The 21,826-nt window shown below is 38.4% G+C and overlaps 1 protein-coding gene across 1 annotated transcript in view; it reads right to left on the reverse strand.

Annotated features, from left to right (window-relative positions):
• GIN1 (gypsy retrotransposon integrase 1) overlaps positions 1-20,445 on the reverse strand; it is a 38,167-nt gene extending 17,722 nt beyond the window's left edge. Inside the window, 3 exon segments of the mRNA XM_049769180.1 lie at positions 2,456-2,649; positions 5,240-5,384; positions 20,404-20,445. Of these exon segments, the coding sequence (XP_049625137.1) occupies positions 2,456-2,649; positions 5,240-5,381 (336 nt within the window). The 5' untranslated portion in view covers positions 5,382-5,384; positions 20,404-20,445.
• Between the last annotated feature and the right edge of the window lie 1,381 nt (positions 20,446-21,826).

Consider the following 21,826-nt stretch of genomic DNA (forward strand, 5'->3'; position numbering starts at 1 on the left):
TTTTCTATAACTTACAGGAAGCATATGAAATATAGTCATTTCTATACATAAAAGGTTTATATTTTGTTCACTATTCTACTTGAATAGTATTTTTCAAAACCTAATTTTATGGATGCCAGAAATTCCTCTAGGGCTTGTAAAAAGAGAATGAACAAAAATAAAGCTCATGCAGTCAGTCACACATTTTCATTTAACTTATAGATGATGACAGTAAACTTATTGCTAGAATTCCATTTTAAAAATTACTTTTAAATCAACTGATCTTGTCAGTTTAAGTTACTTTTGATGATAAATTTTATTATCCAATATTTATCCTTATTTTAATCGCAAATAGCTTCTGATTACTTCTAACAATCATAATCATAATCAAATACTAAGGATCTAACAAAAATTTCATGAAGTATTTGTAAAGGAGTTTGTGGTAGATTCTCCAGGCAAATAAAAACACTAAATATGATGTAGAATACTAAAATACCTGGGAGACTCATTAATATCCTACTTACCTGCTATACTATATGTCTAGTCTGATGTTAGTCTTACATTTTAGGCCTGAAATAGTCTTTTTGATAGCTATGAAAGGCAGTCCATAAACATATCAAGGAATTCCTACTATTTAATATGTAGACTATATCAGAAAGACTGGATATCAGTTGATCTACCAATAGAATTCCAGAATTCCTATATAAATTTTCTATTAAAAGTTTGAAAGCCCTAGTGTTATAAAATGACAAAATTTAGACTAATATATGAAACTCGATGTTGCGTTTAGTTACTTTAATCTCTATGAAGATAAATGAAATAGGTACAAAAGATAAGAACACATACTGAGTTTGACTTATGAGCACATTTTCCTCTCAAGAAAAAGTTGGGTGATGAAGGTTGGAGCAATAGTACAGCATGTAGGGAGCCTGCCTTGCATGGGTATGACCAAGGTTCAGTCCCTAGCACCCCATATGGTGCCTTGAACCTGCCACAGGTAATCTCTGATCCAAGAGGCAGGAGTAAGCTTTAAAACCCATTAGTTGTGACTCCAAAACAAACTATAAAACAAAATAAAGTTGAGTCATAGCATAAAAGATGTGGTTCTTTGTCTCCAAAAATGTAGTCCAATTAAAAATTGGCCAACACAAGACTTCAATGATAGAAATCAAGTTGTAAATAATCTTGTAGGTAAATACATTATGGAGACTTTTTGTTTGTTTGTTTTTTGGGTCACACCCTGCGGTGCTCAGGGGTTACTCCTGGCTGTCTGCTCAGAAATAGCTCCTGGCAGGCACTGGGATTCGAACCAACCACCTTTGGTCCTGGATCGGCTTCTTGCAAGGCAAACGCCGCTGTGCTATCTCTCCGGGCCCACATTATGGAGACTTGACTTAAGCCTCAATTGATTGGACATCGACCATCCAACTCTAAACCCCACATCCAAACCTTAGAATTGACAGAGTCTTACACCAGCACCAGGAATCAAACTCCTCCCAGGGGAGGCCCTAATACCGCTCTGCACCAACTTGTTCCAGGGTAGGTTCATATGACACCCATATGATAACATGGAAACAACAACAGTTTGATCTAAGAGCAGGCTGCCTTAGCTCACCACCTAATGGTGAGAAGAAATCAGAAGATGCATTGTCCTAGAATCTGTGCAAAAACCAAGATCTCAAATTACAGAAGACTGACTTTAACCACTCTGACTGAGCAGAATATTTTCTGGGACCATAAGGAGATATTTTAGGTTGGACAAACAACATGCCCAGAGCCTGTAGTCGGTCTTTTGACAGTATGTTTCATGGGTGGAGACACCTTGTATCTCTTAGTCCAAGGATATTTCCTTTCTAATTTCCCCAACAATTTCCTGCACAATGCAAAACAAATAAACAAACAAAAAAAAAACTTGACACATCTGCCCCCTTTTTTTTCTTTCTTAACTTTATACATTAGGGGCTCTTGCCTTTTTCATAGAACCTTAGAACTTAAATCATTTTGTTCTGCTTCATATTTCTATGTTTTCCTACAAACTGAGAAAAGAAAAAAGAAGTGGATGGGACCCAGAGGCCAAGTGGTCTCAGGAGCACTGAGAAAAAAAAAAAAGGTTATATCTAAATACCTAAGCCAAAGTCAATGACAATAGAATCAAGAAATCCAAACTATAACTAGGTAAATATAAAATGGACCTGTTACACTAGTAGACCAGGGGGCTAAATGTAGAGTTGGGATGCATGTAAGGAACAATGGTGGAGGGAGGTCAACACTGATGGTGGCAATGGCCCTAATTCACTGTAACTATACGCCTGAAATACAACTGTCAAAGACTTGTAATTCACAATGGTCTCAATAAAATAAAATAAATGTCCACATAAAAAAGTCCTTCCTGAGAGATGACAGCATGTGGAGAAAATGATTGCTGTTATATATTACAAAGACATTGTTTGAAATAGTCTCAATGCATAAACCTTACCCACTGTTTGACATCATTGGTCACAGAAGTCCAATAGTAACTGGATTCCACTAGTGTCAGAGTTCTGGATATGCCATGATGGGATCCAGTGTCATTTTCATGACATTCTCTCAGGACTTTCTTTTTTTCTTCTTCTGATACAATTACCAAACGATTTTGTTTTCTATCTTTTCCAATATAAAATAACTTTTTCTCTGAAATAAATGATACCAAAATATTTAAGACTAAATATCTAGAGATATATAATTTTAAGATCATCATAGCCTAACCATCTAATCATACGGGTTAAAAATTTCCCTCTAAAACAAAATATTTTTCAAATAATGATATGTAATATGAAAAATCCTCAGGTATTACATGTGCTAGATATATTGATATGTCCTTTTAAAAACATCAATACAAGAAAAAAATTTAAAAAAGATATAAAAAGAGAAAATCAAAAAATTAAAAAAGATATAAAAAATAAAAAAATTTAAAAAGATATAAAAAATAAAAACATTGATACAGTGTAGCTGACTTGTTCAACAAAGCAATGATAACACTAGAAAAATAAAATTCTTTCCATGGTAGAACTCAAATTAGGTTAAGTACTAAATTAGCATGAGCTAGCCAGCCAGATATTTATGTACAGATAAGCAAGCTCCAGAATTTTCAAAATAGTATTTCATCAGACTGGATTGTTATAAACCTTCTTGGAGTAAGGGGGTTCCAAGCAGTGTTTAGGGGGACCACTCCTGGTAATATTTGGGCAACCAGTTTAGATGGATCAATGATAAAAAAAAGGCTTGGCCCTGTTCTGTGGTGGCTGGCACCACCAGAGTCATCTAAGTGGTGCTCAGGGGCATCAGGGTTACAGGGTGGCTCTGGGGAGAGTTTTCACACTGTGGAGATCAAACTCACTAGAGTACAGATGAAAAGCATTGCAAAGTAATTAGAAGGGAATTCTTAGGATGCCACTAAAAATATGTAAAGAGGTTGGCCTGGGGCCGGAGAGATAGCATGGAGGTAAGGCATTTGCCTTGCATGCAGAAGGTCAGTGGTTTGAATCCGGCATCCCATATGGTCCCCTGAGCCTGCCAGGAGCGATTTCTGAGTGTAGAGCCAGGAGTGACCCCTGAGCGCGGCAGGGTGTGACCCAAAAACAAAATAAAAAAAAAAAAAAAAAAAAAAAAAGAGGTTGGCCTGACAATCTTTGCCATCTCTCCAGCCCAGCCAGAATCTGTCTTAAGTTCCTCTGAATTTGAGTAAGTGGTAGGATGGTACATTTGGAGAGTGGGAAGACATTAATACTCAAAACAGTTCTATTCTTCCTTTTGGAGGACTCCTGAAAAGAGTATATAGGTAGAAAGCAATCAGGACGGGCAGATAGGTCACTTGATATTTAAATTCCAGAACACATATTACTAAGCTACTAATGTGCTAAGTTGAGTACACACAGAGCAGAACATCCATCACTTGAATTAGAGGTTACATATGTTGAGGAAAGGAATTTTATCTATCTATCTATCTATCTATCTATCTATCTATCTATCTATCTATCTATCTATCTATCAATTAATTTATTTTTGGTTTTTGGGCCACACCCGGCGGTGCTCAGGAGTTACTCCTGGCTGTCTGCTCAGAAATAGCTCCTGGCAGGCACGGGGGACCATATGGGACACCGGGATTTGAACCAACCCCCTGAGGTCCTGGATCGGCTGCTTGCAAGGCAAACACTGCTGTGCTATCTCTCCGGGTCCTAATTCTATCTATTTAATTCATCAATGCATTCATTCTTCTCAAGACAGATATGATTAACATATAGTAGGAATTCATTAAATGCTTATTAAAGACATGATTACATCAGTGAATCCTCACCTTAGACTAAGTGATAATAAGTATGCCAAGTCACAAATGAGTTATTGATAGAGGTGTACATAAGAGAAATGAGACATCTTTCACCTTGGAAATTCTTTTTGTAGGGGATTTAGTGGCAGGTTTCAAGTGGTATTCAGGGGGCTCAGAGAAGCCCCTTTAGGGATTCTCAACAACTGCAGGTAGTGCTGTCCAGTCCCTGGGATACTATTGGTCACCAGGGCCACTCTAGTGGTGCTTGGGGACCTCTAGGTCCATATCTGGCAGTGCTCAGGAGCATAGGTAGTGTCAGAGATGGAGCAAAGGTAGTTTACATGCATGGCATATATCAAACTCTTGTACTCTCTCTTATGTTATAAATCTTTTCTTTGAGAAAAGCCTGATTCATGGGCAATGGTTCCATGAATTCTGATTCAATGAATAAACATTCTTTAGGAAAATGATTTATTTTTATCTTATTCCATTCTCTCCTTTGAAGAAGAGGAATAAAGGATTATAATCTTTTATAATTATTCCACTAATGTTCAAACCCATTCAGGGGTTTGGGTCAAAAAATAAACATCATCCTGAGAATTTTAATAATGGTGGGAGGGGAGAACCATAGAAAAACAGTAAACAAGTTAAATTTTCCAGCATTTTCAAATTAAGCAACAGATAAAATTCTAGATGGTTACATGGATGTCTGAAAATACATCAAAAGAGGAGCAACTATTTCAGGATAAAAGCAGAAAGATTTCATGTCAGTGTTTTGGTTTTCCACAGTAAACATATTCTATGGTTTTGAAAGTGCATTTCATATTCACTTTAGAATATGGGATACCATTGAATCAAGAAGTCATGGCAAAGAATTTTTAGGATGGCACTAGAAAATACATTAAAAAAAATGCACTATCTGAACTCTAGACCCAAGATGTAAGGTTCTAATTTTACCTTTGAAGACAAATTTTTTGGCTGCTCTTCTTATGCCACTTCTCTCACTCGACAATGTAGTTGGATGATATTCACCAGTTCGTTTATAATATGCAATCTGTTTAAGGTGCAGTTCACCATTTTTCCCACTGCGAACCATCATGGCCTAAGTTCAAAAGCATAAGAGATGTCATTGAGGGGGCCGAAGAGATAGCATGGAGGTAATGTGTTTGTCCTGCATGCAGAAGGACGGTGGTTTGAATCCGTCATCCCATAATGACCCAGTGCCTGCCAGGAGCATTTTCTGAGCATAGAGCCAGGAGTAACCCTGGAGTGCTACTAGGTATGACCTAAAAATCAAAAAAAAATAAAAAGAAAAAGAAAAAAGAGATGTTATTGAAATGATACACTCATTCAGCTGCTATTTCAGTCTAGCTTCTCTGGCACATTTCGGCATGCATATGAATTGAACAGTCCCAGAATATTATCTGTGAGGGGGATAACTGTGGTATACAAAAGGAACTGTGTGATGCACAGGAGTTAAATTATTCAATGCTATTTCTGAGACACATCATAACAAATTATCTTTGTCTCTTTCCATGTGGTGAGAAATTCTGGAAAATTTGCAAAGAGGGAAGAAAGGGCACAGAAAAGTAATCTTCAAAAAGTTTTGCTTCAAGTCACTCACTGCACTGAGCCAAATGTATTTATATTGTACGGTCTATTATGTGACATTTAAATAAATGCCAGATTATAAGAGAAAATTTATATGACTTGTAGATATTACAAGATGTTACAAATTCATATAATTTAAATTAATAAATTTTAGAAATATTTAAATGAGAAGGAAAGACAGATTTTACCATCTTCTACATATAGATTAATCCTCTCAGATCTCCTATACTCTTCTGGACAGAATTTTGCTCCTGTGCATAATTTCACTCTGTTATCAAGAAAACCTGGCGGTACTAGCCTAAACAAAGTCAAGTAAAAAACAAACTGCTCTATTTTGAACTCTAAGGTAATCTGAGAAAACATCACACTGAAAAGGCTCTGACATTTTCAGATGAAGGGAACTGTCTGAGAGTCATTCTGTCTGCCATGCTCCAATGCACAATATACCCCCCAATCCAGATTCAATTTCAGTCTTTCTCTCCATACAGCTGGGCTGAAACTTCATAAGCTTTCTGTTGGGAATCACCATGATTAAATCAATTGGGTTAGCACAGTTGGCTCTATCCAGCATGGTTGGTGTCAAAGAATGACACAGAAGCCAAGGCTTGTCCAGGTAGCAAGTTAGCCTTGATAGCTCTTAACAAGGACTCCTCAATCTTTTACTAAGTACAACCTTTATTTCTCATCTTATTCTTGTCATGCACACCATTCATAAAAAATACATAGAATAAACAGAAACTGTTAGTGGCAGCTGTGGGTATGGGGAATGTGAGGTACAAAAGTGATAGCCTTGAGACTATGGAATGCTCTATTTCTGGCAGGCTTCTCCGTGTCTGTTGCTACCCCAAACTCTATGGTCTCCTTTATGCTCCTGTGTTCTCCTGTATTCCTGTACACAGAACCCGTGCTCTTTCTAGCAGAAAGTATCCTGCTTAAGCCTGTTTTATACAGGAAAAAACCCAAATCTCATGCCTGCATTTATCAGGCAATTTCACACTTCTTTCCAGTTAAGGCCCTTTACTAGAAAACATTTTTACATTACCCCATTTATCTGGGTAAATAAAACAGACATATAAGTCAAACATTTACTGATAATACAACCTAAAGAAATTGCTTTCATTTTTTAATTTCTTTGGAGGCCACATCTGGCAATGCTCAGAGACGACATTTTATTTTTAAATCAATTTTTAATTGTCATGTCACTCATTCCATGTAGGGCTGTGACACAGACTTCAAGGAAAGACCAGAACAGACTTCATTTATAGTTATCCAAACGAACTTGTCCCTTGGGAAGCAACATCAGGAAATAAATCAAATGCAAAAGAGATAAAGGTAATCATTCATTGGATTCTCTGCCTTAGTCTGAGTTGCAGTTCTTTACAATCAAGAGTTCTGTAAGTAAAAGTTAATAGTCTTCTAAATCTCTAGTTCTCCCTTGGAGCCTTAATCTTATAGTAGTTTCAGCCCCTGCTAGCTCACTATGTTGCTAAATACAGGTAGATAGGTGTATGTTGGTTTCTTTGATTCTAACTAGATGCCTGTAAATAGAAATCTTATTTATAACATGTTTTCTTATTTAAAATAAAATCTCGTGGGATCAGAGCGATAACACAGTGGTAGGGTATTTGCTTTGCATGTGGCTGACCCAAGATGGACCTGGGTTTGACCCCTGAGCAATATCTGAGAGCAGAGCCAGGAGTAACCCCTGAGAGTCATCGGGTGTGGCCCCAAAACAAAACAAAACAAAACAAAAAACTATCAGAAGTGTATATTTGTAAAATAAATCTTCACTTATGAAATCACCCCATATGCCTATTTCCAACCACAGGAGGATGGGTCTGAAGCAGGTAACTGTGAAAAATTAATAAACTCAGCCAGTCAGGACAGAGTCATAGAGTCAGTGGCTTCTGGCCTTGCGGTCACTCTGAGGGCCAAGCCAGACTGACCTTTCTTTATTAAACCAGTACCACCAATTAACCCAGGAGAGGGAGGGTAGAGTAAGATCTAAGTGAACTTTTACCTACTAAAAGTGAAAAAGAAAGAGGAAATTGGGGGAATGCCTTTATTTTGGGTAATAGTTAGGTGTCGTCTAACATCTGATTGAATGGTTTAAATGCTAAAACTTTTAGAAAAATAATAAATGTTTTTGATTCACCAGCATATATAGGAATAGGGCTAAAGAAGAATAGAACAAAGTTGCTCTAATAGCTGAGAGGCCTATTAAACCCCTTTCTCTCTGATACAGCACATTCAATAGGCATCTTTCTGATATTTTTGGAACTTCCAGCCAGTGATATCAGTATAATTCAAATATGCCTTCATCTTAGGTTAGATCAGGGGTCTCAAACTCGCAGGCCGTTTGCGGCACTCCATACAACATTTTGTGGCCCGCAGGTGGCCTTCAAATATTTCAGTATTCGCAATTATTCGCTTACCAAATAATCACAATAAATATCGCATTAGTAAGAAAAAAATCTCATTAAACATTCGAATACCCCGAGCAGTTTTGTTTGGGGTATGCAAATGTTTAATGCGATTTTTTATTGCAAATATTCGGTAAGTGAATAATCGCGAATACTTTGTGCCTAATGCAGACGTCATTTCCGCTGCTCCTGCCCGCTGTCCCTTGCATTATCGGAGGCCTAAGGGAGAGAAGGGAGAAAAGGGAGAGAAGTTTATTACAGAATTAGATTTTGTCATACCTTCATCGTGACTTCATCAAAGCCTGCAGTGAAGAGAAAGATTGATGGCGAGCACAGACAATTTCAGGAAAAGTGGGAGACGCAGTCTTTCTTTGTTGAGCACAGGGGCATCCTCACATGTCTTATTTGCTCAGAGAAAGTTGCAGTGCACAAGGAATACAACTTGAAACGCCATTATTTATTAAACATGCTGAGGAATGTGCAAAATATTAAGGAAATGAAAGAGCCAAATGGGTTGCCAGTCTTAAAGCATGTCTAATGGGGCAACAAGATTTCTTCAAGAAAGCAACCAAAGAGAATGTTGCATCCGTTGACGCTAGTTACATGGTTACTGATATGATTGCTAAGGCATTCACAGAAGGAGAGTTTGTTAAAAAAAAAACGCATGTTACAGGCTGCAAGTATTATCTGTCTGGAAAAGAAAGGTCAGCAAAATCAGCCTTTCTGCCAACAATGTGGCAGAGTGCATTTCTGACATGTCAGGTGACATTTATCATCAACTGCATGAGAAAGCCAAATATTCTGATGCATACTCAGTTGCTCTTGACGAAGGCACAGATATAACAGACACCGAGCAGCTCACAATTTATGTCCGTGGCATTGATTGAAATTTTGAATTGACAGAGGAGCTGCTCACAATAATTCCAATGCATGGCCAGACCACTGCTAATGAGATATTTCGGCATCTGTGTGATGCCATTGAGAATGCAGGTTTGCCATGGAAGAGGTTTGTTGGCATAGTAACCAATGGAGTGCCATCGATGACAGGGAGAAAAAATGGACTGGTGGTACTTGTTCACAAAAAACTTGAAGAGGAGGGGGTAGAGAAGGCCACTGCTCTTCACTGCATTACCCATCAGCAGGCCCTTTGCAGTAAATGCCTGCCCTGTGACAATGTGATGTCTGTTGTCAAATGCATCAACCAAATCAGATCCAGGGGCATAAAGCACAGGAGGTTCCGTGCTTTTTTAGAGGAAATGCAGTCAGAATATGGAGATGTGCTCTATTTCACCGAGGTACGTTGGCTCAGCAGGGGAAATGTCCTGAAAAGATTTTTTTGAGTTGAGAGAAGTGAAAGCCTTCATGGAGAAGGATGGGAATGCTGTTTCTGAGTTGAGTGATCACAAATGGCTCATGGACTTAGCTTTTCTTGTTGGCATCACACATAAGCTGAATGTACTAAACAAGATGTTACAAGGCCCGAGGCAGCTTATCAGTGCTGCCTATGACGTGAGAGCATTCTCCACAAACCTGTGTTATGGAAATCCCAGCTCTCTCAGATAAACCTTTTCTATTTCCCAGCATGCAAGGAACTCGTGGATGCAGGCATACCATTCAGGGGTGAGAAATATGTTGATGCTATTTTTAAGCTAGAGAAGGAATTTGATCACAGATTTGCAGACTTCAAAAAGCACAAGAGCCACTTTCCAAATTTTTGTGGAGCCCTTTTCCTTTGATGTGCAAGATGCCCCTCCTGTGCTTCAAATGGAGCTCATTGACCTGCAATGCAACTCTGATCTTAAAGCCAAGTTCAGGGAGATTAGTGGAAAAGCAGACATGCATGGGCAATTTTTGAGAGAATTGCCCCCCAGCTTCCCTGAGCTTTCCCAAATGTTCAAGCGCACCATGTGCCTTTTTGGGAGCACATATTTGTGTGAAAAATTATTCTCCACATTGAACTTCAAGAAGTCAAAGTACAGGTCTAGACTTAATGATGATCATCTTCAAGCCATAGTGAGGGTGTCAACTGCTTCCTCTCTAAAGCCAAATGTGGTTCAGATTTGTGAGAAGAAGTGCTGTCAAGTCTCTGGCAGCAAGGAATAGGCAAAAGATGCCATGTTCAGAAGAACTGTTCATGATCTTCACTCAATGTTCTATTCATGTTCAGAAGAAATAATTAAAACTGTTAATAATGACGTTTGAGGATTTTTTATTTGTGCAATCCCTTATGCGGCCCTGCCTCACTGCTACTTTGCCTCCTGCGGCCCCCAGGTAAATTGAGTTTGAGACCCCTGGGTTAGATAAACGGCAAGCCTTCTTAAAAGCATAGGCTATCTGCCGAGCTAATTCTGTCCCAATTATCCCTAAATCAGGTTAATTAGTTCTACGGAGTTTGTAAAATTATTAACTTGTTCATATTAATTAAAGCTAGTTAGTATCAACATTTCATTTTATACCACCAAACAATCAAATATAGCTAATCATAATCGCTAAACCCTTTAATAACATGAATCAGGTAGAAAAATGTTCTAGAGAACTGAAGTCAACCTTAGTGATATATTGCTGACAGAGTTGTTAAGAATAGGCAGGTCTCATAAAACCTAATAGTGGGACAAGAATTAGATACACACACACACACACACACACACACACACACACACACACACACACACACACACAATTTATGAGACAGGTATCAAAAGTGCAGAGGGAGAGATTTCCTTCCAATAGATGATGGTTATATATAGGAAAAAAGAAACCTTCTAGATAAAATACAAAGAAAAAGAACTTCAAATCTTTGGATTAAGCTTAGGTTTTCTAAAGGCTCTCTGCAATAAAAAAATAGAATTGGACTTTATCACAATGAAAATCTGTTCACCAATAAAATATAACATTCAAAAAGGAAGAACATATCTTTAATTTATTGATCTAAAAAAGTTTTCACACCCAGAATACACACAGAAACACAAGAAACAAAATGGGAAGGAATAAAACCCCAATTTAAAAAAGTGGAAACACCTCTGAAGGTACTTCCTAAAAGAGAATATCTAAGTGCCTAGCTAGCAATTTAAATGTCTGAAATAACCATTAGTTGTAAGAGCAATGCAAATTAGAGTCACAGATTACTTACAACAACACAAGATTAAGGTCAAAATTATTAATGAGAGCAACAACTAGAGCTCTCATATACAATGGGAGTGTAAAATGGGTCATTTTGGAAAACTGTCTTCTAGAGCTAAACATGTCATTCCTAAGAAATGCAATTTGACCCATAAGTTATATGCCAGTCACATATGATTACAAAATGAGTACAAAATAATTCACAGATGTCTACTAATTGCAATAAACCCCAAAAGAAAAAGCAAAGGCAACAAGTGGTATTTGTTATATTACATCTTGTAGTCATTTCATCTTATGATTCCATATAGCTCCAAATCTGAATGTTTTTCAAGGGATTTTTAATACACTAGCTCCCTTTTCCATCTTAATCTACCATGCTACTCTTTGTTGTCTACTAATATCTTTATCTCATGTCATCCTCACTACTACTTTTCTTTTTTTTGGTTTTTGGGTCACACCCAACAGCGCTCAGGGGTTGCTCCTGGCTCCATGCTCAGAAATCACTCCTGGCAGGCTCAGGGGATCATATGGGGTGCCGGGATTCAAACCACCGACCTTCTGCATAAAAGGTAAATGCCCTACATCCATGCTATCTCACCAGCCCCTCACTACAACTTTTCTAATGCCATAGAATTCTGTGGCAAACCTCAATTTTCTATTTTTGCTATTGTTGAAATCTGTAAGAATATTAAACATACTAATGTATATGTCCCTATCCAAGTATCATATAAATACCTCAAGGCTGCACACCAGAAAGAAACAGGAAAAGGCCTAGAAAAAGAGCTGGTTACAGAAGCTTCAATAATGAAGAATTTTTTGTAACAAAGAGGCTAAGGGATATCATAACCTAAATATGTCCACTGGATTGGCATTAGTTAAGAGCAAAGCAAGGCAGGTGTAAACTGGATTGCTGTGAGGTAAAAAATGACTCTGAGAAAGTGTATTTGGTAAGTTTACTGTTAGTTTTGAAGGCAAGGAGCTATCAGACAGTTGCTAGAGATATATAAAATGAATTCTGGATCTAACAAATATGTCAGTTGATAACTATGATGTGTCAGATCACATATCAGACACAAAAAGGGAGATAGAATAAATGAACATAACATCCTGACCTTTCTAGTGGGGTTAAAATATTGTCTTGATAACTATATTTATAGCAGCACAATTCACAACAGCCAAAAGGTGGAACCAACTCGTCTGCTTTATAAGATGAATGGGCAAAGACATATATGATTAATGATATAAACATAGAGTGGAAGACTTATTCTGACTTAAAAAGTATTTCTAACAAATGTGAGCCACAATATAGATGAAACTTGAAACATCAAAAGTGACACAAGCCACATAAGGCCTATAGTATCTGACTCTAATATGGTCTTAAACCAGTTACATTTATAGAGATAGAAAATGAAATAGTTTCTAAGAGACAGAAGTAATGGGAAAGTTGTTGTCTTGGGGTACAAGGTTTCATTTATTCAACCTTTTAAAGTTCTGGAGATGACGATGGCTGAGCGACATATTTAATGCCATTCCATTGGATGCTTCAAAAACAGTTGATGATAAATTTTGTTTCCTGTTTTTACAGAGAAAGTTTTACTTTCAAGAAAGAAAAAATTTAATGAGATGAAAGGGGCTCTAAATATTATTAAATGCAGGAAAGAAATTACAAAATAAGGATAACAAAGCATGAAAGTTAACTTACAGAGAGGAATTGTATTTTCATGTCTTTAAGAAATAAGGAAAGAAAAATAGAAGTCAGAGTTATTTTAATTTTAGTACACTCAAGGCCAAAATTATTTTATTTAGGGGTGAAGTCTGAGCCATAACTGGCAGTGGCTGGGGATTAATCCTGATTCTGTGCTCAGGAGTAACCCCTAGTGATGTTTTTGGGGGGACTATGTGGACTAGGGATTGAAACAAGGTTGGTTCATGTAAAATTATCATAACCTTTGTCCTAGCTCCCTGGCCCCATAGACTTATGTACCTTTATACCCAAGAGATAATGAACTGTCTAAAAATAATAAATGCTAAACATACTTTATAAACTCAACCTAATGTATGTACTAACTCAAATTAATACCTATAAATCTGTTCTACTTTAATATTTTTCAGAGAGAAACTGGAAAATTGTGCTCCTTTCCTAACTTGTGATTTAACTAGTTAAATATAATCTCTCTAAAAACATAGTTGTAGTTTGGAGATAATAGAAGGGTAGTTACTAAGAAAGAAAAGGACAGTGAATTTTTTTTTTACTACTTTTCACTAAATAACCTACTTTATTACCTGAGTGGTAAAATCTAGTCATTGCATGAACATTTAACATTTATACTATACAGTGTTATTTCACAAGATATACTTTTTTAAAATGACTATCACACTTCAATTAACGTATTTATTTAAATATGTTAATAAAATATTGACTTAATTCTGATTTATACTGCTGTGTAAATTTTGGGAGTACACCTTCCCTCCTCTATTTGTGTAAAAGAACCATAGAACCCATCATCAAATTCTTTCAGTTTCTTTTTTTTTGGGGGGGGGGGGTGAACATTATCAAGCCCAGGTTGTCAGGTTGTCAACTGTCACTACCCATAAAAGGAAACACGCACCAGACATGGCTTTTGGCTTTCCTGGTGCAGTGCTTAATTTTCCTCCCAAGAATTATCTGCTCGAAGGCCTGTTTAGAGAAGTCTATCATTGAGCCTTTGCGTGGATTACTGGCTATAATTCTGACACGGCTGTGACATTGTATTTCTCTTTTTCTTTTATTTTGATTTTTGTCTCCTTTTCTACTACAGTAATTCGGCCTTAGCTATCCTGCAGTCATTAAGGAATTTCAGTACCAAAGCAAGCTGCTAGAAGTTCCCTGCTGGCTTAGTACATTTGCAACTCAAAGTCCAGCCAGCTACCTCTCTTTCTGTCAGTCTTTTTACTGTTCAAGTCAAAACATAGCATCTTCAAGACAATGGTCTTCTCTCCCTGCCTTTGAGCATCAACAGCAAAATGATTTCTGTCTCAGGAACTCTCCCTGTCACTTTGAATACCTGCTTACAAACAAGGTTTGGTCAGTGTAGAATTAGGCTATTTTACTAGGTATAATTATGTACCCCTTTCTTTAATGTTACTCTCTTTCTATTACCAGATCATAGGAAGTGGGTCTTAGCCCCTAGCTAGAATACTACTTCCCTCAGGTTAAGAATATTTGTTATCAGGAGTAAACCAGGATTCCTGCTATCCCTTAATTTACATCAGTAGTGACACCTAGGGTTAGGAACTTCTTTGATATGTAAGAATTTAGTCTTCCTCTTATCCTCTAACTCCTAACTGAAACCTATTCTATTCTAATGTTACAAACCATCTAAAGCTATGTGTATTTGTTCTAAAATCAAACAATGTACATTGCATTGCTTTCATGTTATGACTGCCTCTTTTTTCCCTTTATATACCCCCTTGCCTGAAGATTAAATTTGTCGCACTCTTGCCAGAAACGTGTTGACCCCACACATACTGCGTGTGGTATCATTATTTCATATTCATCCGCTTCGTGTTCCCGCTTACTCCCAGTGAGGATTTACGGACCCCACTAAGGTCTTGCTTAAGAACACAGCACGTCCGCAGCAGTCAGCATGCAAGGAAAGCACCTACCACAATTTCTTAAAGCTTAGGTATTGAAAAAAAAACACTCACCTTCACTTACTATACATCAAAGTCATGAGTTCACTCTCTATCTCTGTGAGAATGGCTTATCTCAAGAAATTGAGTGGGAGAAAAAAGTATTTGTGCTCTGTAAGTAGGGGTATAAGTTGCTATAGCATCACTGAAAGTGACATTGAAATTTCACAAAACTAGAAGAAATACCACATAGCTCACTGTTTATGACTTCTAGCTTTGCTTTCAAAAAATGAAATTATAAATTCAGAAATACTTATTTACAATTGAGAAGAAATGAAAACAACTTTAAGTTGTTAAAAGGTTAGTGTCTTTTTTTTTTTTCATTTGCCTGCTGGCTATTTGCATGTTTTCTTTGGTACAAATACATAATTTATATTTTTTAAATTAAAGCAATTTTCTTTTGGTTTTTAGGTTACACCCAGCATTGCTCAGGGGCCACTCCTGGCTCTACGCTCAGAAATTGCTCCTGGCAGGCTCGGGGGACTGTATGGGATGCACGGATTCAAATCACTAACCTTCTGCATGCAAGCAAATGCTTTACTTCCATGCTATCTCTCAGGCCCCGAATCAAAACAATTTTTTATTTGTTTTTGGCCCATACCCAGCAGTGCTCAGAGATTACTCCTTGCTCTGCATTCAGGAATTACTACCAGTGGAGTTTGGACGACCATTTTGGATGCCAGGCATCAAACCTGGCCATGCCACATGCAAAAGTCCTACTCATTGTAGTATCTCTCAAGATATATACATGCATACATACATATTCCAAATTATGCTAAAATTCCCAAAATTCTTTGCTCTAAGGATTCTTGGCAACAAAGTAGCTTTTTCCATATTTCTATATGGTTCTCTTACTATGTTATATACACATATATTTCATTTTGTTTGAGTTATGTGTTGCACAACATAATCAAGTCTATATGTGCTAAAAACTGAGCCACCTCTTAAAATAGTAGTAGAAGAAAATATTTTTATTTCTTAAATGTCTGCACTTATTTACTGATGGTGTGTATGCACCTGCAGGCAAGTATACAGCTTTTAAATAGTTTAAACTAGAATCCAGGGTTGTTGACAGATGTTGAGTATAGCTGTGAACCACTTTAAAGTTCAAACTATTCCAAGGCCATCTGTAAGTTCAATTCAATTATAGGAAGTCATGACACAGTTTAAGAACTATAGTTACAGCATTTAATAACACACACACTAGATTCAACTAAATTTTGGGGTATTAAGTAAAGATTCTAAAATGGTAATAATAAAACATTTATATATAAATTAAAGGCTGTAAGTAAAGTATAAAAAAGCTTTGGTAATCCTTTAATGGAAACTGAAGGTTGGAGAGATAGTATAGCAGATAAGGGGCATGCCTAGCATGAGATAATTATCACCATGAAAGTCTCTTCACCCTGAGTCTCTTCAGGAGTGATCCCTGAGTACAAAGTCAGGAGTAAGCCCCAAGGATAGCTGAGTGTGGTCCCCAAACCAAATTAAAAAAATATTTGAATATTAAAAATACTGGCATATAACAGAATTAATAATATTAAGTTCAATAAGCACAGAACAGAAAGCAACTACCATATCATTTTATCATTTTATTTCTCTTTTCTAAGCAGTTCCTAAATTTAAGAAAGTTAATTTCATAGAAAAATAGGGTTTCCTGTTTCATTTTCTCGTTATTAAATTAGCTTTTACTTTTCTAAAAATGTATACATTTTTACTACTGATAGGTATTTGTAGCTTCCAAAACATTTATGCAATATAAGCTTTCTACTGTGGGAAACCAATCATTAACAGGAGGGTCAGTTTATTTTTTTGTATTCTTTGGCAGCCTTCATATAAATACAATGTGTCAAAAAATTATAAAAATATTACATTTCAAGGTGGAAACATAGATATGTAGGTAAATATATATCATACATGAAACAGTGAAATCTTGACAAGAGAATACACTGATAAAGCAGAGACTAACTCAAGCTCTCATTTTCCAGCTAGGAAAAATGATTTCAAATGGCGAGGGCTGGAAACATAACACTTGGTTTGCATGCAACTCATCCAGACTTGACCCCCAGCTCTCAATGTAGTATCCCCAAGCTCCACCAGGAGTGATCCCAAAGCAGAGAGCCCGGAATAAGCCCTAAACCCCACCAATGGTGGCCCCTAAAACAAAAAAGTATAATCACAATTTATAAACTGCAAACATGTAATACATGTAAATGTATAAAGTGCTTCATTGTGATTTTTTAAAATGATGCAAGACAGTAATGATAAACAAAACATACCAAGAGAGATGAGTTGTAGGAAAGGAAAAACGTGTGTTCAAGAGAAAATATGACCTTGAAGATCAAGCAGAGACATGTTTTCAAAGGAGATCTTGGACTTGAGAGGGCAAATTGTTGCTGTGATTATTCTTGGAATACTCTAAAACTAGGTACTAGTTTTATATTTAAGTTTTATATTTATATATATTTTATAGATAAGTAGAGGTTCGTTTTACCCAGGCAACACAATTCAATCAGCCCATGCCCTGGTACTACAAATGCATTAGTTCCACCCTCCCCCTTCACAAATTAACAACTCACTTATTTTGCATCCAGATTTTAAAATACTTTGTACATGCCTCTACTACATAGATAAGTGATAGAGGCTCTGTATGTATAAAAAACCATGAGGGGCCGGAGAGATAGCATGGAGGTAAGGCATTTGCCTTTCATGCAGAAGGTCATTGGTTCAAATCCCGGAGTCCCATATGGTCCCCTGTGCCTGCCAGGAGCAATTTCTGAGCATGGAGCCAGGAGTGACCCCTGAGCACTGCCTGGTGTGATCTAAAAAACCACCAAAAAAAAAATACAAACATGAATATTAATGCAAATTGAAAAGATGATTCATTTTAAATGTTTGCACCACTTCAAATAGTATTTGGGGCTTGATGGTTTCTTTGTGGCGAGGGGGTGGGGAGGGCACAACCAGCAGTGCTCAACTCATTCCTGGCTCGGTGCTCTGGAATCACATATGTGGTGGCAGAATTGAATCTGAATGGGCTAAATGGATGGCAAGCACCTCAAATACTGTAATATGACTGTGGCCCCAAGTACCTTCCCTTGTTTCTTTTAAATATTTATCATTTTGTCCTTAGTAACACTTTTAGTTATTAATAATAGTAATAATAAAAAAGGCCTTACTAATTGTGAGTGAAACTAAAGGGGGCTCCGCATCATCGTGACTCTTATATAGGATATGGAGATCCTTGGCTACAGAAACCTGACACCAACAACAGTAACTGTGTGAAAAATAAAAGTGTATTGGCATACAGACTATGACTTGGGTTGGACAACCTAATATGCCTGAGGCCTAGAGTTAGTCTTATGCCAGAAAACTTCAGGGGTAAGGTCTTCTTGTATTTAGGCCAAGGCTTTTTTTTTCCATGTCCCCTATATTTTGCTGGGCCTATGCAAACAATTTTCACACTAACACAATCTTTGCTGTGCTCCTTTGACTCATTCTTAATGAATTATTGTATTGTGATCAATTGAATCAACAATACTACAGCTTTTAATGTTAAGGGAGTTGCATAAATTTTTTGGCTTTGGATTGCTTTGTGTAAAAAATATTATAATGTACTACAATCTGAGGGCTCGAGGGATAAAGTAAATGTACATGTTTAAATAAATAAATAATAGAAATTTTAAAAAGGCCTTAATTGGTAATTGTCAGAACAAGCATAAATAAAATGTCTTTGTGAAATTATTAATTAAATTAATTAAATATTAAAGGTATGGTTTTGGATATGCTCACAATATAATAATTTCTGTTAAATACTTGCCAATTACAATGTGGAGCTGTTAAAAATGTGGTCTTACTACCATCTCTCCCTCAGCAAAAGGAAAACTCCATGCCCTTCTTTTTATGGGGGGGGTCACACCCGGTGACTCTCAGGGGTTACTCCTGGTTAGGCGCTCTGAAATCGCTCTTGGTTTTTGGACCATATGGGGCATCAAGGTATCGAACCGTGGTCTGTCCTAGATTAGTGCATGCAAGGCAGACGCCCTACCGCTTGCACCACCGCTCTGGCCCTTCCATGTCCCTTTTGACTGTTTCATGTTTCTTGCTCAACCTCAAATAGGACTCATGCATAGTTGTGCACCCAAGCCTCCATTTCTTTGTGCTGCAGTGCTGTGCACTTGTAACAGAGTTAAGCAGCTATAGGCCACTTAAGATAAAAATTGATAATTTGCTAGGCTGGGTGCAAGAGGATTGTTTTGGGTTGAAGGTATCAAAAACCCCACAACACCCCATGAGAAGTACATAGAGCCTATTCTCTGGCCAGAGGGAGTTAGTTGAGGGCCTACAGGGAGGTAGTGAAAACTGTCATTATACTGATGGGGAGTGTTCTTCTTAGGACTAAAACCCTACTACTATCATGTTAATCACGGTGCTTCAATAGAGAAATAACTACACTGAGAACTATCATAGCATTGTGAATGAATGAGGGGAGTAGAAAGCCTGTCTGAAGTACAGGTGGGGTTGGGGTGGGGAGGAGAAAAATTTGGGACATTGGTGTGGGAATGTTGTCCTGGTGAAGGGGGGTGTTCTTTACATGACTGAAAGCCAACCACAATCATATTTGTAACCAAGGTGTTTAAATAAAGATATTAAAAACAAAAACTCTCATTGTGGCCTTGTATCAGATTCCCCCAATCTAGGCATCATTTTTCAATTGCATCTGAAAGCGACTCATTCTCTGGGTCACTGTAACAATGGTAAGTCCAAATATCCTGCCCTCAAACCTACTCTTAGGGCAGCCCCAAGCACAGCCAGGTGGCATCTGGGTGCCTCGGGTCTGGATGATGAAGATGCACACACGTGGTGCTAGGTTCGTTCCCATCCAGGCAGGTAGCTGGGGACTGGGCTTGTTGGGAGGGACATGTCATGCTCTACAGAGAACCATTGTGGTTCTTGAGTGGAGAAAGGACGAGGAATGGATGTCGCTGGATTGGTCTTTCCTGGGTTGGGCAATCGCCATGCACGCACCAGGAACCTTTCTCATCCCGCAAGGCGCGTGCAGGTAGGCCCCGGGCAGTAGAGCCAGTCCGCCACCCGACGGCGCATGCGCACCGCCCCAGCCAGACCCACCTGCACATGCGCAAACGCCACCCACTTGCTCCCAGCTTCGGGGCTAGCCGACGCCAGGGGTTATTTTTTCTTTTTTCACTCATGCTTTGAGGGCACGCCTCATGAAAAAAAAAAAAACTTTAGGTGTGGAACCAAACACGCTCGCACGACCAACCGACCACTCACCCCAGCAAGAGCATTGACGTTTCCTCTCGCGACTTATCTGGCGCCGCCGGAAGCGGAAGTACCCGAGGCGTTAAGAGAGGAGCACCTTCGGGGCGGGTCCTCTAGGGCTCAGCGGGAGAGAGAGGTAATAGAAAGGCGGAACGGGGGGAGGGGTATAAAATATTCGTGTCGGAAGTGATACCGGCCGGACGACGTTGCCTGGGACACCGGAAGTGGGCGGTGAAGGGGGCGTGACCAGGCGCTGGAGTGCCCGGAGCGCTTGGGCCGCGCCTCCGCCTCCCAGTGGCCCTGCGGCTGTCAGTTAGCGAGCGGGCGAGATCCAAGTCCATCCACGCTGCAGCCGACGCCTTCTGCCCCGGACTCCCTCGCCTCTGCCCCTGGAGGAAAAGGGCGCTCCGAGACCCGAATGGGCTCGGTCGGAGGCAGCGTTCCGCGTGACGATCGCAGCGTGGCAGGTGAGGGTCGGGAGGCGCCGTGCATTCCCTCTCGCCCAGTTTGCAAGAACCTGCACCGCAGCCCGAGGTTTCTCTCCCCTCTCGCGTGGCCGGGCAGCTGCTTTTGTTTCCTGCTCAGCTGCTCTCGTGGCCTCGAGGGGCTTTTCGGGCTTGGCTTTGCTGGCGCGTCTCTTCTTCCTCCCCCTCTCTGGGTTCTTCTCTGACTTTCCCCAAACTGGAGGCAAAAGCTAGCGGGAGCTTTTGGTAGCTTTCGCTTGGGCGCCGGCCGCTCCTGCCTGGTGGGCAGGCTTCAGTTTGGGCAAGGTTGTGGGCATCCATTGATAATTTTTATCTGTATATTTATTTATTTTCTTTCTTTTTATTATTTTTTCTTTATTTATTTTTTATCATAATTTATTATTATTTATTTTTTTCTTTCTTTATTATTTATTTATTTTCTTTCTTCTATTTATTATTTCTTTTCTTTATTATTTCTTTTCATTTATTATAATTTATTTATTTTTCTTTTCTTTATTATTTATTTTCCTTCTTTTATTTATTATAATTTATTTTTCTTTCTTTTATTATAGTTTATTAATATTATTTTTCTTTTCTTTCTCATTTATTTTCTTTCTTTATTACAATAAGTATTATCATTATTTATTTTTCCTTTTTTTTAGAAATTAATATCTTTATTTAAACACCTTGATTACATAAATGATTGTGATTAGGTTTCAGTCATGTAAAGAACACCCCCCTTCACCAGTGCCACATTCCCACCACCAGTGTCCCAAATCTCCCTCCGCCCCACCCCACCCCGCCTGTACTCTAGACAGGCTTTCTACTTCCCTCATTCATTCACATTGTTAGGATAGTTCTCAATGTAGTTATTTCTCTAACTGCACTCATAACTCTTTGTAGTGAGTTTTATGAAGTGGGCTGGAATTTCCAGTCCTCCTCTCTTTTGTCTCTGAAGATTATGGTAAGAA

The sequence above is a fragment of the Suncus etruscus genome, chromosome 2 (genome assembly GCF_024139225.1).
Source record: "Suncus etruscus isolate mSunEtr1 chromosome 2, mSunEtr1.pri.cur, whole genome shotgun sequence".
NCBI lineage: Eukaryota > Metazoa > Chordata > Mammalia > Eulipotyphla > Soricidae > Suncus > Suncus etruscus.